Source organism: Thunnus albacares, chromosome 18 (genome assembly GCF_914725855.1).
Source record: "Thunnus albacares chromosome 18, fThuAlb1.1, whole genome shotgun sequence".
Lineage (NCBI taxonomy): Eukaryota > Metazoa > Chordata > Actinopteri > Scombriformes > Scombridae > Thunnus > Thunnus albacares.
In genome coordinates this window covers 11,289,335-11,306,829 of record NC_058123.1, presented here as the reverse complement: position 1 = coordinate 11,306,829, position 17,495 = coordinate 11,289,335, and the positions used below count along the sequence as shown (strand labels likewise).

The 17,495-nt window shown below is 39.2% G+C and overlaps 1 protein-coding gene across 2 annotated transcripts in view; it reads left to right on the top strand.

Annotated features, from left to right (window-relative positions):
* Window positions 1–16,253, top strand: part of csgalnact1a (chondroitin sulfate N-acetylgalactosaminyltransferase 1a) — a 37,191-nt gene extending 20,938 nt beyond the window's left edge. For both annotated transcript variants that reach the window (XM_044333915.1, XM_044333916.1), the window contains 5 exons: window positions 96–197; window positions 12,005–12,183; window positions 12,280–12,374; window positions 12,616–12,697; window positions 14,384–16,253. In XM_044333915.1, coding sequence (XP_044189850.1) covers window positions 96–197; window positions 12,005–12,183; window positions 12,280–12,374; window positions 12,616–12,697; window positions 14,384–14,676 — 751 coding nt within the window. In that variant the 3' untranslated portion in view covers window positions 14,677–16,253. The remainder of the gene's footprint in view (window positions 1–95; window positions 198–12,004; window positions 12,184–12,279; window positions 12,375–12,615; window positions 12,698–14,383) is intronic.
* The last annotated feature ends 1,242 nt before the right edge of the window (window positions 16,254–17,495 follow it).

Below are 17,495 nucleotides of genomic sequence, written 5' to 3'. Positions count from 1 at the left end.
AGTTCTCTTCCTTCCTACAATCCCCCCAGTTCTCAGTTTGAGAACCCTTTCATCCATAATGTCTCTTCCTCTGTGTGTTTTTTGTGTACGTACAGGGAAGTCTGCGTGCGTCAGGACGGCCGGGTCCATCTGACAGTGGTGTATTTTGGGAAAGAACAGATGAGCGAAGTCCGCAGCACACTGGAGAACACATCCAGGTGGGTTGGAACCACAGCCAAGATCACATCTTTGAATTAGAAGCCAAATGCAGAATATGAAACGCAATTTATGTAATGAAACAAATGCAGCCGGTGTCACGCACTTGTTCTCAGAGGCTCAGAAGCTGTAAAAATATTTTTCGCACATTTCCGCACATTCAGAAACCTCCTTTATTTGCGTTTTGTAATCTGTCTCTCTCTCGCAACACACACCTCCTGGCTCGGCATCCTGCCACAGCCAGTCATCTGCCTGATGAATAATGGAGCAGTGTGCCACCCATGCTGAGGAGCCGAGAGCTCGGCTACCTTTACCAGCCAACCCAGATAAATTACAACAGGTCTGTGATCGTCCCCTGACTCAAGCTCAACCTTTTCCCGTGGACTTTGACACCCACACCTCTGGAGACGATTGCTGCGAGCTGATCAGGAGTCAGATCCACTGTGGTTTGAGCCACAAATTCCCTAAGGGGGTTGCTATGGTGATGCTTGTCGATTCCCATCCTCGAAGGTTTTTGTGTGGCCTTGAATCAGTCGGACTGTCACCAGTATCACACAGCGTTTCTTTGTCTCTCCGTATTTCTGCCTGCTGCTGTCGCTGAGGGGAGATTTAAAGAAGGCAGCATTAAATACACTTGAAAAGGGTCACATGAAGCATTAATGAAGGCAAAATAAGAAAACATATGGAAAGAAGAACACAGAAAAATACAAGAAACCTGCAAAGTAATTGATTTTAGTGTGGGAGAATTCTTGAAAGAGTGATTGCGAAGGTTTGTAAGACAGAGGCACTGAATGGAAAACAGTTAGAGCAGAAGTAAGAGAGAGTATAGTCAGTGAAAGAAGGAGGTTGAATAAAGCACTTCGTCCTGTAATTTTTCTCCCTGAGCAGCGGTTCTGCCTTGAACTCTTTTAGTCTTTTGGTATTCTTCTCATAGCCTAACAATGCAGTCACCAGTTCTGTTGCAGCTTATCTGAGTGTGAATCAGTTCCTGTAATCAACTCTGTACTCCTCTTCTATTTTAGCTGGCTTTTAGACTGCGGTGGAAATGAATGGAAATCATCTGAAGAACATAACTTCCTGTGGTGCTATTATTTGAGACCCCAGGCTCACACGCATGGATCCAGACACACACATACAGTGTGCACAAATACCATCACAAAGTGAATATAGGATTGCATGTGCAGGCGGGCTGCAGCTGAGGATTCTTTTCTTTATTCTATTGATTTTTTTAGCTGAACAAGTTAATTTCTTAGTCCATAAAATGTCAAAAACAGTAACAATAGTCCATTTCGATTTACCTGAGCAAGAATAATGTTTTAAAATTGCTTTTTTGTCTCCCTAATGGTCAAAATCTAAAGGTGTTTTTAATTTACATAAAAAATACAACAAAAAAGACCTTCTACAGCCACACTAGCAGCCCTGTGAAGTACTTGAGCAAAACGCTAACATCAGCATGCTAACAAGTTCACAGTAACAATGCTAACATGTTGATGTTTAGCAGGTATAATGTTTACCATGTTCTTAGTTTACTCTGTTAGAATGCTAACGTTTGCCAATTAGCACTAAATGCAAAGTATAGCTCAGGCTGATGGGAATATTTTTCAGGTATTTGGTCATAAACCAAAATATTGGACACGTTTAATTTTTTTAACCTGATGATGGCACTCGAGGAAAAACCGAGGTTGTGAAAATTCATCTTGAGGGAACCTGAACATTCAATATGTACTACGTTGCGTGTCAATTCATCCAAAAGTTGTCGAGACATTTGACTAAAAAACAAAAATACCAACCTCATGGTGGTGCAAGAGGAAAAATCAGGGGATCACCAAAGTCAGAAGGAATCATCTTCTGGACCTCCATTCTTATGAATGTCTGTACAAAATTTCATGTCAGTCCATCACCAACTAACCGACAGATAGACTGACATCCCTGCCATCCCTAGACCCATGCCGCTAATGTGGCTACAGCAAAAGCACAAACTAATCCTCACATTTGTGAAGTTGTACTGAACCAATTTGGGGTGCTTTTACTTGATTAATGACTTGAAGAATAAATCAATTATCACAATTGTTCTTTTATCGACCAACTGTGTTAAATTAATTGTCTGATGCATCCCACATACTAACTGATTTTATTCAGTTTTTAACCTAAAATAATCTAAATTCCAATTTTAACCCTAAGAACCAAGTTTAAAACCTAAAAGAAGAGTTGATGATTGGCCAGAATGACCTTGTACTAAAACCAACTACACTAAAACTTGAGGATGGTTCACACAAAGATACAGTACAAGTACAAGTACACACACACACACACACACACACACACACCTTCACTCCCAAACAAGTCAATATCTGTTCCCAGCAATGATGGTATCATTAGCAGCTGATCTGATTGCACACTGCCCTTCCAACAAATTAAATTCACCTCTAGTTTGGTTTGTGTCTGGTCCCAAATAACCACTAGCAATGCCTTTTTCTGTGTGAAATCACATGCAGTCACACTCTGTGCTTTTTAGTAGCACAGTGTCCCAGCTCACATTCTTCCAAAACAACATTTACATGACTATCAACAGCCAATATAAACTACTCGAGGCAAACTTCCCATGAAGCTCACTCAGAGAAATGGCTGCAATGCCACAGCTGGCATAATCTAAGATCTAAATTGACTGGATCTTCACCAGTTTTCTATCCCATGTCAACGCCTCTTTAGGGTTTAAATGAGAGTGAAAAGGCTTTTTATTGCAGCAGCTATCTCATGCGCAGAGCCAAACCAACAATGACTTGATCCTACTTATTCCTTGGTGCTGTAGACCTTCATTGTTGACCAAAAACTATTAAAAACACATCAATGAGCCACATCATTGTACTGAGTGAAGTTCCTTCGCTTCAATTATGGTCATGGTAGTTTGTTAAGAAACAACTCCAAAGACTAATGACAGTAATCCCATTTTCAGTCTCTAGAGAGCAGTTCCTTGTAAGGAACATGGTTCGCTAGCTTGTTGTGCTACATATCACAACCTCTTGACTTTGTACTAAAGTTCTTTGAAAATTTACAATCTACAATGTAGTACAAAGTCAAGGAACTACTCTCTGGAGACGGAAAACATGATCGCTGTTATTAGTCTTTGGAGCCGTTTCTGAACACACTACTGTGATCATAATCTTCGTGGCGAAGGAACATGTCAACCGGTGCAACGGTGTGGCTCATTGACATGTTTTTAATAGTTTATGGACAACAACAGAGTAGAGCTGCAAGGATTAGTTAATTAATCGATTACTTGCCTACAATTAAATTAATTGGCAAATATTTTTATAATTGATTGTTTTTAATAATTTTTTAAGAAAAAATTGTCCAAATTTTTGTATTCCAGCTTCTCAAATGTGAATATTTTCAGTTAATTGAGAAAATAATCGACAGATTCCGATAATGAAAATAATTGTTAGCTGCAGCCCTACAACAGAGGTCTATGGCACAGAGGAATAAGATATATTAGGCTTTGGATACACACACAATACTTGTGAGTTGCCAGCCATATCCTTTAAAGGCTGAACCAGTTCTTCTGTAACAACAGCCAAAACTAGCAGAATAAAAGAGTGAGAAAGAGGTGCTCTAGCAAATCTGAACCTCAGTCTTCAAGCATTCTGCCAGACACCAGGGATATCGTTTAAAATAGATAGAATCAGTTGCTATATCACTTACACATCCGTATTTCAAAGACTAGACTCAGTCTCAAACCATTGGGGGGCATGTAGGTTTCTGAGCCTTACATGCTCAAGAATAATAATTCAAAACAACGTGAGATAGTGAGGAAGAGCCGAAGGGACATTTTGTGTGAAGGAGGGAAGAAGAAGAATGGGTGTTTTAAGAGATACCAGTCGATACATATGAATAATTACTGTGCTCCTGAAGCAGAGGAGAGAAGAGGTCTGAGGGGGAAAACAACAAGAGGGGAGAGAGGGCATGGCTCAGCTGCAAAAAGAGATTCAAAGATCTCAAAGAAAATGGGATGCAAAGATAAGAAAGAGAAGGACGAGTTTGGACAGCCAAAGAAACAAAGTACTTCTTTAGCCATCGCCTTTATCTCATACCAACTTGCAACAGCCTCTCAAACAAGTCTTTCGTGTTATTGTGGCATTCAGTTCACAGACGGGTCAACAACTCTCTGAAGAGTCTCTGACTTCTCTGATGAAGCAAGAGGATAATGCTGAGCCGAGGGTGATTGGGAGAAGGTTATGAGTGGATGAAATGATAACCAAATCACAGACAGAGTTTGAAAGCTGTCCAACGTCCATATTTAGGAGAGCATGTGTCTTAACAGATCACCACAGACCCATTCTGCAAATTACTCGGTGTTAATAACTTGTTTAGCTGTCTCGCCCGGGGGTTGAGTCTGAGAGTGATCACAACAAGTCTGCATTTTTTATAGCTTGCACTTTACCTCTCCATTACATGCAGAGACTGCTGATTCCCCAGCTCACTGTAAAGCACAAGGTTTGTTTTCTTCTTTAACACAATAGCCCAGGGAGGATACACCAGCTCCCCTGCTCTGTAAACTGCAGGCAGGTGACAGACAGACACAGGAAATATGATTTGTTTGAAAATTATTGCAGGCATAAAGAGTTCCCAGGTAGGAGGTAGACGCTGACTGACAATGCTGCATCAGAAAACATACAGAGATGTTGAAGAAGTGAGAGCGGTTCAGCTTCTTTAGTTCAAAAACATATTTATGAGGCAAAAAGAAAGCGTGCTCCTCTGGTATCTCAGAAATGTGTCGAGACTGAAAAGGAGCCTGGATGTGGCCACATATAGAGGCTTACTGTCGAGACTCAGCAAGTAGTCTGAAGTCAGTCCTCGAGCTATAACTGCACACAAGCACATACATACAAATGGTTGCACACAAACACAGATTTACTGAGTGAGAAAAAAAACAAACACAGAGAGAAAATCTGGTCTCTCCCCTCCCTGTCCTAAGCAGAACTAACAGGATCAGGCCTGCTGCTAAGACACAACATGACAGCTCTTTACAGGCTTCTCACTCTGACACAATTTCAACAATTTAGCTACTAGGTACCAGCCATCACGCCTACAGTAAACAAACTGACTATTTTAGGCCTTAATGAGGATGCTAATGCCTGAGGGGACGGAAGAAGAAAAAGAGCAGGATATAAGAAGTAATTTAGAGAACGAGGATGTTGCAGGATTTAAGTGGACTTTTCCACTTGACACACAATAGCCAGGCTGTGCTGGCATTTGTGGGCTCAGAAAATGGGATCACACATACATATGGAGATGTGAGAATTATTTACACAGCTAATGCGCCGAGGACAGCACACACACACACCATGCACTTGCCAGGATGAATAGATCAACCTTGGCTCAAACAGAGACAATTACATTTCCCCCTAAATAACACTGGTAATCAGGAAAATATCTCTGCCCTTTATACTACTAATAAATTATTTATAACTGCATGTCCCCTAAAGTTTATTTATGAGGGGCTGAATTTGTAAATGATTGCAGGAGATAGTAAAAGTGTACAAATGTGCTATCATAGCTAACCTATGTTGTCAGTGTTACTGAATTATGGATAATGCAGAAATACACTTAGATGCTTTCTTGCCAAGAGTTAGATGAGGAAATCGATACCACTCTCATATCTATCCTTTAAATTTATGCTACCACCAGTAAACCATTAGCTTAGCTTAGCTTAGAATAAAGACTGGAAGCAGGGGGAAACAGCTAGCATGGCTAATGCGTACAACAAATGTGACAATTTGTAGCTTTACAGGAGGTTATTTGTAGAGTCAGGAGTAAACATCTTAAAAAATATGAGACATTTGACACTGACAACACAATGGCTTAAAAAGAAGCTGTAAGATTTAAAGTGCAGAAGTGCTGAAGTGCTTGTGCATTTATTTCACATTGCTCTATTGCACTAAGATTTAGCACTAGAGATCAGTAGCTCGATGGAGGCTGGAACAAACAATAGCTTCAAGCAGTTTGATTTTCATTTTTGGCACAAAAAGTCTTCTTCCTGATGGCAGAGGTTCGTACTCAGAGAAGAGGGGATGTTGAGAATCTGCAATGATTTTTGTTGATTGTTTCTGCTTGTACAGGCTCTGTCTGGGCTCATATTCTTTCTTCCCTATTATTTCATAGCTGTCTTGTTCATGCTGGCAAGTCTGCTTTTCAGTGGCACTGTTAGGTTGCCAAACCCTGCTGTAATTCTATATCTAATGATGCTCTCTAGGATTGCCTGGTAGAACATCAGCATGATCTGGCTGCTCACTCCATACAGCCTCAATCGCCTTACAAAGTAAAGTCTCTGCTGCAGTCTATTGCACTGGTTATCAATGTGTGCTTTCCAGCAAAAAAGGTTGTCTATGTGGACACCTAAGTATTTATACAAGGACACCTGAATGATTGTCTGGTTTTTGATGACCACTGGCTCATGGTCAGTCACTTGCCTCGGGTCATAGACCATCTGTATTTAGGTGACATTCAGGAAGGTGTCTTTCTCATTGTGGTACACAGACGGGTCCATGTCCTTGTGGAGAAAGCTCAAAATCATGGTATCATCAGCAAATTTTATAATATAATTATTGGGATGTACTTTCCTGCAGTCAGTAGTGCACAATGAAAACAGTACAGGTGATACCACACAACCTTGTAGAACCCCTGTACTGCTGTGATTGATCTCTGACGGTGTGCCATTGACCTTCACTTGCTGTGTCTTATTAGTTAAAAAGGAATAAAATCATCTACTCAGGGTAGTGTTAACACTCATGTCTTCCAGCTTCTCTAAAAGCAGGTAGGGTTGCACAGTATGAAACGCTGAACTAAAATCAATAGATAAAATTCGAGCAGAGGCTTTTATGTTCTCGAGGTGCTTGGAGATGAAATGCTGAGAATGGCGTTTTCAGTGCTGCGCTCATGCCTATTGAGAATTTGACCTGTATCTAACATTGGCTCAACTTGCGTCTTGAGAAGGGATGCTACAAATCTCTTAAAATATTTCATGACAATTGAGGCAAAAGCTACAGGATGAAAATCATTATTCACTGCGGCACAGTTTTTTACACACTTGTGATATGATTGACTTCTTCCACAAAGCTGGGACAGTGTGAGTTGTAATGTAGAACACCATGCTGATGTCAATTCCTCTGCACGTTCTTTGAGCAAAAAAACTGGCAGTCCGTCTTGGCCTGTGAACTTAATAGTGCACACCCTACTGAAAACACACTGAACACTAGGTGGGTCCATGTGGCATCAGTGTCTGGCAGAGACTGCAACATATTGTCACCGTCATGAGAGAAGTTTTTTGTTCACTCAAGGTGATAATTTGTTTCTTTGCAGGGTTCATTGTGTCCCAGAGTTTTATAGTGTTTGAAGTTTGAAAGCTCTGCTCCACCATTTGCCTGTGTTGTTCCCTTGTATTTGTAAGTTGTTTAAGGTCTTTTTGAACTAATGACAGTCCTGCTCTCTCTTTATTTCTAAAGGCTTGCTTTTTCCTATTTATGCAGTTTTTGATTTATTTATTTTTTGTAATATAGGGTTTATTGTCAGGATAGACGACGACATCCTTCTTGGCTACCACGCTGTCGACACAGAATTTCATGTCATCGGTTATGGTGACGGTAGCCTCATCAAGCTCTAGTGTGTGAAATATAGACCAATCTGTACAATTAAAAAACCCTTAGTGTCTTGATTGAATTATCTGTCCACACATTAACAGTCTTATGTTCAGGTTTGCTTGACTTGAAAGCTGATTCATATGAGGGAATTAGGTATATCATATTGCGGTCTGAGTTTGAAAGGAAAAAAGCTGTTGGACTATTTCATTTCTTATAGCTTATTATAATTATTATTATAGTAGGTGAGGAATATGGCTCTCAAGACAGATTTACATCTATTTTGTTTCCTTCCAGTGAAATTAATTGGAGGTTAAAGTGAAACTTGAAGTGTTTTATTGTTTAAGCCCCAAAATCCACAGTGTGTCCACACAGTCATCTTGTGCAAAAATGTATTCAAAAGTTTATCTGAAGCTTATATGAAGCTTCAGCATTCTGAGTTAGTCATATCAAGTGCATCAGATCCCCTCTTTGTGTTTCCAGTGTTTCCCTGTTGAGCTGCGGTGGAAGTATAGTAACAAAAAGAGAGACTTTGGCACTGAAAAGACTGTAACGATGAAAGATATCTACTTGATTTGACTCATTTAGACAGCTGAACCTTCATATTAGCTTCAGATAAACTTTTGAGTACATTTTTGCACAGAAAGAGGCTTGTGGATTTTGGCCCCCATCACTTACATTGTAAGTGCATTATGAAGGGATCTTCTAATGGTCAGTATGAACAGGAGGAATAATTAAGGCAAGAAGAATTGTGAACACATCCTTCAAAGTTGAGACTGAATCAAAATGTGAATGGTTAACATTGTTTGAGACAAACGGGGCTATTGTGCTCTGTGTCTTCCATCTGTTGACAGTTTACTGCCAGCGGGTGGGTCCACCTCTCCTGGGACTCTGTGTAGACTGGAACAGATTGACTCTGTTTGGATTCGTAAACTGTAGAAAGACGCGGAGACTGGACTCTTGTCTGCTGACGTTTTGACTGACAGCACAAAAATACACAGGCAGGTATTGACGGACATAGAAGTCTTGTAATAGTTCCTGATATTTTACTTATTTCTGGAAATTTCCCTTTATATTTTAAGTCAGGACACATATTTTGGATGTGAGGACATTGTTTATCTGGTCAACCAGAGTTGTTATTCAGACAGACAAATAAGACGCTCATGAGTACTGACGTGTTTATGTTTCTCTGGGATTTAGGGCAGTTACGACCAGGATCAAATGGTTTTATTATGTCTTATTTATGGGAGAGGCTGAGTGAGAGGATGGGAGCAAGAGAAAGGTTTTTATGCAGGAATAAACATGAATAAATATGCTGATACACAACATCCACAGGCACAGAAGTGAGACATGGAAATGTGGGGAGCATGATTCAAGTTGCCTCTGGCAAAAACAAACAGACCGTTTTTCCTCTGGTCATCCTTGTTTCCTTTAACAAAGCTGTGCATGTCTACCTTTTCTCCGGCTACTTTTTCCCATGTGTTATGCCACCCAGCATCACATGAATGAAAGCAGAGGCTTGATCCTGTTTGTTCTGCCTCGGACAGAGACATGTGAACCAGTTTTCATCAGTGTCCTCTATCTGAAGTTGATGCAAGTGTGCGTGTGTGCTTGTGTTGTGTGTCAGTCAATGTGCATGCATGAATAAAGCATTAGTCACTAACAGTGTGAATTGTTACGGTTTAGGAGAAAGCCACAGCCTCAGAGTACATCTGGATGCAGCTGTTTCTCTTTACTCTCACCACATCCTTGAAACAAGCGACCTTGATCAGTGATGGAGGACGCTTTGTTGTCCGATTGATTTTCAGTTTTCATTTAAGGTTTGTTGTTCGTATCTCCAACAGAATCAGTATGAGACAAGCAGAACCTAAAAACAAGGAACATGTTGGAGGAACGAAGTGCAGTTTAGTCCACAAAAGTTTGTGCTGATGTGGACTTTGGAAAGGAGATTGTGGAGGTCATGATGTTTTAATCTTTCGGTGGAAAATGCCAATGATGTGAGACATAAAGGGAAGCGAATTGAGGATTACCAGGGCCGCTACCACTGATGGAACCCAGGTCGAAATTGAGCTGTGGGCCCCAAAAGAGAGCCAAAGTCAATCTGGAACTTGTGGCTTCTGCTCCAGAAGTAGGAAAACCTCACTGAAAATCCCACTGACATTTGTAACTATGCTAATAACTAAAAATCTAGCCTTGCAACAGAACATTTCTAAGCAGCATGTCATGTGGCTTGCTTCATATTTTAGATAAGGACGGGAGTTTTCTGGAACACAATCTAATATCGTTGTTTATTTAATAGTTATGTTTTTTTAGTGGCCTTTAAGAACATCATTTCCCATCAGTCCTAAATGTTTGTAGGCTAAATGTATCGGCTCGGCAGAGGAGACGAGTCCATGAGCGAGTGAAGGGGTCGCGGTCGCAGCAGAGATTACAACTAGAAAGTTGAAAAATTACTTTAGAAGACAGCGCTGGGGAGTTTTATGATTGCATGGCAACATACCAGTGTCGCCATGTTTGTAGTTCTTTTAATAGGGGCTGTATTTTTTTCTGTGCACACAACAAAAATGTTGTTTAACCTTGTTAAAATAACAAAGTGTTAAATTTCTGATAGCAACTGCTGGAGTGGATGCTGAGTGGTCTTAGAATATGGAAAGTCAACCCCAGGAACATGCTTCGTCTTTCAGACAGACAGATGAAAGAACGCTAATGAGAGATTGCATTGAGTTACAGAAGCTAGTTAAACGAAGGCTAACCAGACGTGACATCATGATGTCAGCTCTCTATAGGCCCTCTGAATCCTTCCACTCTCTAAATATTGTATTGTGTTGCTTTCAAATACCCGTCAGGCACAGTCCACATGGCAGCTTAATTATATTTTTGCCCAGAGCCCCAGAACTCAACCAGCACTCCTCTTCTGAATTACTATCTGTTCCCTCGTGCGCTGAGCTAGTTTGTAGTGATTTGATTAAGCACTAATTCATTTAGGAATAGGCATCATGGGAGCAAAATATCAACTAGAAGAATAAAGATATTAGAATTGGATTTTGGCGCAGGGCACCTCCACAAGACAGGGCCTCGAGATCAGGTAAAAATGCACCTTAGGGTTTTCATTTTCAGTTTTTCTTTAATTGATGCATTTTCCCAAACAAACAAACTGATAAGTTAATCAAATTACTACAAACTAATTGCCACAGAGCGAATCAGGGGCCCCAGGGCAGTTGCTTTGTAATCCGGCCTCCAGGACTGTCTGCAGGTGCCGACATACCTAAATGCAGATCACGATGACTGTTTTGCTGCAGGGAGAGATTTCACAACTGGGATGCACAATGGGTTTAGAGACTCCTGTCAACACCGAGATTATATTTATATATTGCAAGCTTATTGCAATATATAAAGCTCATTGTTGACCATTTGAATCGCTCATATTAGCTGATGAATTAAGCTAATGCACATTTTCTGAAGCGTTTCACACAACACACAATCCAAAAAGGTTTCTGCTTTCAAAACATCCCTTTTTTTCACAACTCAGTTTAATTCTCTACAATTTAATTCAATGAATTACTGGCATGGTGTTTTGAAAAAAAACAACAAAATCTTGCCAATGTATATATGTACGTAAACAAAACCAGTAATACATACAATGGGTGAGGGCTGCAACTAGCAATTTTTTTTGATTATTTTATGATTGATTTTATTATCGATTAATCGTTTAGTCTGTGAAATGTTAGAAAATAGTGAAAAATGGCATTCACAGTTTTTTCAGAGGCCACAGTGATGTTTTCAATTAGCTTGACTTAGAGCTTAAAATGTTAAGATATTCAATTTACTGTCATGTATGAAAAGCAAATTGTCACATTTGAGAGGCTAGAATTGAAGAACATTTGGCATTTTTGCTTGAAAATTACTAAAAGTGATGAATTGATTATCAAAATTGTTGCCAATTACCTTTCTGTTGATCGATTAATCAATTAATCGACTAATCATTGCAGCTCTACAATGAATACATTCAAAAGTAGTCTTCCAAGGAGAGTTTGAATAAGCTCTTCTTTTGAGTAAATTCAGGAAACTTATTTCTATTTTTATCATTTTGGTCAATTCATAAGAAAACTGACTACTGTTTTTTTTTGTCTAACCACTGTTAACCACTGACTAACCTCGCTTCCTCTCTGTGTCTGCAGGGAAGTTAATTTTAAAAACTACACCCTGCTGCAGCTGGACGAGGAGTTTTCTCGAGGACGGGGTCTAGACGTCGGGGCCCGAGCCTGGAAAGGAGGCAACGTGCTCCTTTTCTTCTGCGACGTGGACATCTACTTCACCGCTGACTTCCTCAACACCTGCCGCCTCAATACGCAGCCTGGTGAGACACACAGTGTGTCACGCACACACACACACACACACATTCCCATCAAATCACAGCCTAGTTGTGTGACACCGCTGCTTCTCCCCCTCTCAGGCAAAAAGGTGTTTTACCCGGTGTTATTCAGCCAGTACAATCCCACTCTGATCTACGGAAGTCCTGAGCACATCCCACCTGTGGAGCAACAGCTGGTAACACATACCAATCAAATCTATCTTCTCTCTTTCCTTTTTCAAACACTCTGAGAGCCACTTGTGGAAAATATCATACTCAATACCACGCTATATAGCTTGGAGGTTTTGAAATATTTCCCCTCTCCAGGTGTGAGGTGTTCAAATCAACAGAAGCGTTGTTTGAAGTGCCTCCTGTGTGTGTCGTGCTGATATATTTCTCTTCATAGCTCTCTAAGACTTGCGGTTCTTTTCTCCTCAGGTGATCAAGAAAGACACAGGGTTCTGGAGGGATTTCGGTTTCGGTATGACCTGCCAGTACAGGTCTGACTTTATCAACATAGGTAATTATTACAGAGCAACAACATCATCACATCACAACAACATATTAGTGATATAGCAATGTCTAAACAGTGGCTCTTGGGGGTTTATTATCTGTGCAGAGGCATTACATAACACGGTAAAATAGGCTTCCTGGATCGCTACAGCTACGTTAATGGTGCCATAGCTTAATGGATATGAAAAACTTCAAGCACAAATGGTTCAATATTACATTACTTTTCTTAACTTTGGGGAGATTTCATTACATTACTCTGTATGGAATAGCGCTGAGTAGCAGCAGCAGCATATATTAACATATCTCATAGCCCCATGTCTTCTCCGTCTGTATATTAGGTGAGGAATATTGGCTCTCAAGACAGATTTACATCACTTTTAATTCCCCCCCCAAGTGAAATCAGTTAGAGGCAACAGTGAAATTGAAAGTGTTTTATTGTTTAGGGCCCAAACACTATCACACAAGCATGCAGATTAATTCACACAAAACAAGGCTCCAGGAGGGCCAGAAGTCTGTTTTTAAGGACTATTTTGACATTTTCTGAAAAGCTTAGCTTGACATAAAGACTGAAAATAAGGGGAGACAGACAGCCTGGTTCTATCCCAGGAGTAACACAATCCACAAATTGTTGTTTTTACACTTAACACATTGAACAAACAAGATGTAACATGTAATTTTGTGAAGTTTAGAGGTGTTGTAGGTGGATTTTCTTGCATTAGGAGAGAGCAATGCTAGCTGTTTCCACTTTTTCCCATTCTTTATGTTTAGATGAGTTAACCAACTGCTGGCTGTAGCTTCATATTTAGCATACTAAAGAGATAACATAATAAAATCTGTCTACCAGCTCCTCTATAGCTCACTGATTAACTCGTTATATCACATTTGTTTAATCTGTACTAAAAATGAAGCATAAAAACGACAATGGGGGGTTATGTGCCGGACTATTTCTTGCCCAGGAAAACTAACTTCCCCATAAAAGACTCTAACTCGTATTTTACACTTCTGTTTATATGCATTAAACAAAAAAAACTATATATTGAGTTTTAGAGGTATTGGTAGGCTGATTTTGTTACCTTTGGAGAGAGCCAGGGTAGCTGTTCAAATGTATTTATTTTACAAAATGTGGGACCATTACTTTAAAAGCCAAATTAAGTTGTGCAGTTCTATGTTCTTCAGAAAAAAGAATGAAATGAGCTATTTAGGCCATGAGTGCATACATGCAAACAAATGAACGATTCATCTGCTGTGTTCAAATTCCTGTCTTATCTGTTTAGCCCTGAAGCACGAGTTTAAAAACTGGAGACTGAGACAAAGTAATGAAAATAAAACTGCAGGGAGACACAAAGCTTGAGCAAAAGCTGACATGAGTAGTTCTCAAGTCTGCAAGTTTAAGTATGTTGGATCGAATAGTTCATCATCATCAGTCCAAAATGTCCTCAGTGCCCACTTATGAAACAACAAACCAGGCAGTGTGGAGGGAAAACTGATTATCATCACATGCTGTACACTCTAATCAGGAATCATAATCAGCATTCCTTTAAGAGGTAGCGAACACAGCTCTGAAAATATAAATAGCCCAGAAAAGTGTTTGCATATAAAGAGGTTTGAAATATCCACTTAATATAACAACACATCCTATAATGATATGATAATAGTTTTACATTACATTCCCGTTCTGCTCTCTTATCTCCAGGAGGCTTTGACATTGACATCAAAGGCTGGGGTGGTGAAGACGTCCACCTCTACAGAAAGTACCTCCACAGTAACCTCCTAGTGGTCCGAGCGCCGTCTCGTGGCTTGTTCCACCTGTGGCACGAGAAGCATTGTGCTGATGAGCTCCCTCCAGACCAATACCGAATGTGCATGCAGTCCAAGGCCATGAACGAGGCCTCGCACGGCCAGCTGGGGATGCTGTTCTTCAGGCACGAGATTGAGGCTCACCTTCGCAAGCAGAAACAGCAAAACTCAAACCCCAAGAAGACATGAAGACTTGCACCTGGTTGAGTTACATCATCGCAATGACTGCAGTCAGATCAATTCAACTGAACTGAACTACATCAGATTTAAGAGGAATAGCTCAACATTTTGGGAAATAGGCTTATTCTCTTTAGAGTTAGATGCGAAGATCGATACCGCTTTCATATCTGTCTATTAAATATGAAGTTACAGCCAGGACATGGTTAGCATAGCTTAGCATAAAGATTGAAAGCAGGGGGAACAGCTAGCCTGGCTCTGTCCAAAGGTAACATCTATGTTTCTATTTCTTGACTATTTCTTGGCCAGGTGAAGTGACTTCCACGTCCAAAAAATAGCCCAAATTGTAATTTTTACACTATTTACACACAGTTTTTGTACAGATTTAAAAGAACAACAACAAAAAAACAACAAATCAAAACAAGATAAAAAGTGAATTAATGAGCTTTGGAGGCGCTGGTAAATGGATTTTGTTTCCTTTGACAAAGCCAGGCTAGCTGTTTCCAGTCTTTATGCTAAGCTAAGCAAACTGTCTCCTGGTTGTAGCTTCATATTTAACGGAAAAATATGAGTGGTATTGGTCTTCTCATCTAACTCTCTGCAAGAAAGAAAATAAATGCATTTTCCGAAATGTTGAACTATTCCTTTAATGAAACAATGTGAAGACTTTTTACTTTTCAAGGACTCAGCGCACCTTGTTGCTCTGTTTTGATCTGGAAAGAGCAACATAAAGTTAAAACTGCTCAAGACATTCGCCCATGCATGGACGATAATCAACAGATTTCCTGTCTGATACATCCATCTGTAATTAAACATTTGTATATTTCTCTGTAACTGCAGGCAAACCCTCTCAGAAAGAAAACAGAGCCTAAGTTTGAGCTATAACATCTCTTTGAACCGTGTGCCTTGTGTGAATAAAACCTTAACACTGTCCCTTCAGGATGACCAGTTAAAACTTATCTACAGGTTTTTATATGTAGGGAAACAGCACCACCTAGTGGACTGAAAGTGAATGACATGCTGGCAAATAAATGAAGGACTTGTTTAAAGCCTGGAATGGCCTTGTAAACATAATTTTTATATAAATTATTGATGCTTAATCTTCATTCCTTTATTTATGTTTGTTATTGTTTTGTAAATGCCACCATTTATAAGTATTATAATTTCAGTTTTTCTCATTTCAAATGCAGTTGGTGCCTGGACAGTATTACATGTGGGCCATTTGCCTCTATAATGAAGTGAGAAGGAGAAAGAAAAACCTGCCATAAATTACATCATCTTTAGCTATTTGTCTGTAAAATGACAAAAGCTTGATGAGTATGAGGCCTGGTGAGATAAATTTATTTTTTAAATGTTTAATTTAAAAGATAATGTAGACTAATTTGTGTTTTTGTCATTTAACTAATTTGTTGATGCATAGTGGTCAGAAAAAAAAAGAAAAATTATTGACTGGCAGTTTTAGTGTTCACTGTCCTGACACTGACGATGACTTAATAAGTCAGAATGAGCCTATTAATCTTAATATTTTTGTGTCTGTCAATCAAATGTGACTGTTTTGTACAAAAATATACACACCTACACAGAATTGGGAGTGCAATAATGAAAAGAAAATGTGACATTACATGTCATTACATTACTAAGCAGTCACAGTAACCAGAGATGCTGTACGTTTAGAGATATAAAACCATCTTCATCAACTGCCTAGATGGTTATTTTATATTTGTTCTGTCCTTAAATTTTGCTCCAGCACTTCAGTCCGTTAGAAGCAATCAAAAAGAGCTGTACTTTTGGTGGAGGACCAAAGATGTGAAGAGAGGCACTTTCTGAATCGTGTTTTTATTGTTTGCCATTGAAACATTTCTTGAAACATGAATGATTTTCTTTAAGTTTCAAGTTTGTTTTTCACTTAATGTAAATGAGTTGAATAAAACATGTTTGTGCATTGTGTGTATTTTATTATAATGTTTGTCATCTACAGTAATTCATCAAGTCCTATCCAATGTTAAGGTGGCATGTAAGACGTAGATATTATTATATATCAAAATTATTACTTTAGTTTCTTGGCTGGCCTATGATGATACATGTAATAATACATAAATATTACAATCTATCTTCTTTCATTTACCTTTATTTTGTTCTAAGGGATATGTTGAGGAACTAAATATTAAATAGAAAATAAATAAGACATTATAAAAAACTAGTATGAATAAAGACAAAAGTAACTTTAAGTTATAAACATTTTTGAACTCATTATTATAAAATGATATATCATCCTGCTTATTTTCACAACATTTTCAAGTATTATGGAGGAGTAATGGTTGTCTCAAGTCTGTTTTTAATTCACAATGCCATTTTGCAATGACTGGTTTATTTCAGAGTGCTACTTTTAATCACTAAGATTTTATCTGTCAATGAAGGCAAACAGAGCAGAGCACATTATGTAATTGGCTATGAGAACAACAATACTAAACACTTTGGCTCTCCATACAAAGGCCCTGTTTGTGAAATGAAGTCAACTTAAAATCACAATAAGCACTGAAAACATCATGTTGCCTTGATATAACAAAGATTGTAGTCAGGTTACTTATACTATGTGTATATTTAAGACTCTCAAAAAGAACAATAGAGTTATGCATTAGAAATAATCTCCTCTTAATGTTTTTTAACCTTTATTTATTCAGGGAAGTTTCACTGATAGGAATGCTCTCTTTTGCAGTAACACCCTGATCACACTCACAGTTACACATTCACACCTGGAAGCTGCCCAGTACAACCAGTCTGATCTGCCGGCCACTGAGCAGCTCCACTGGAGCAATTGGGGTTGAGGGCCT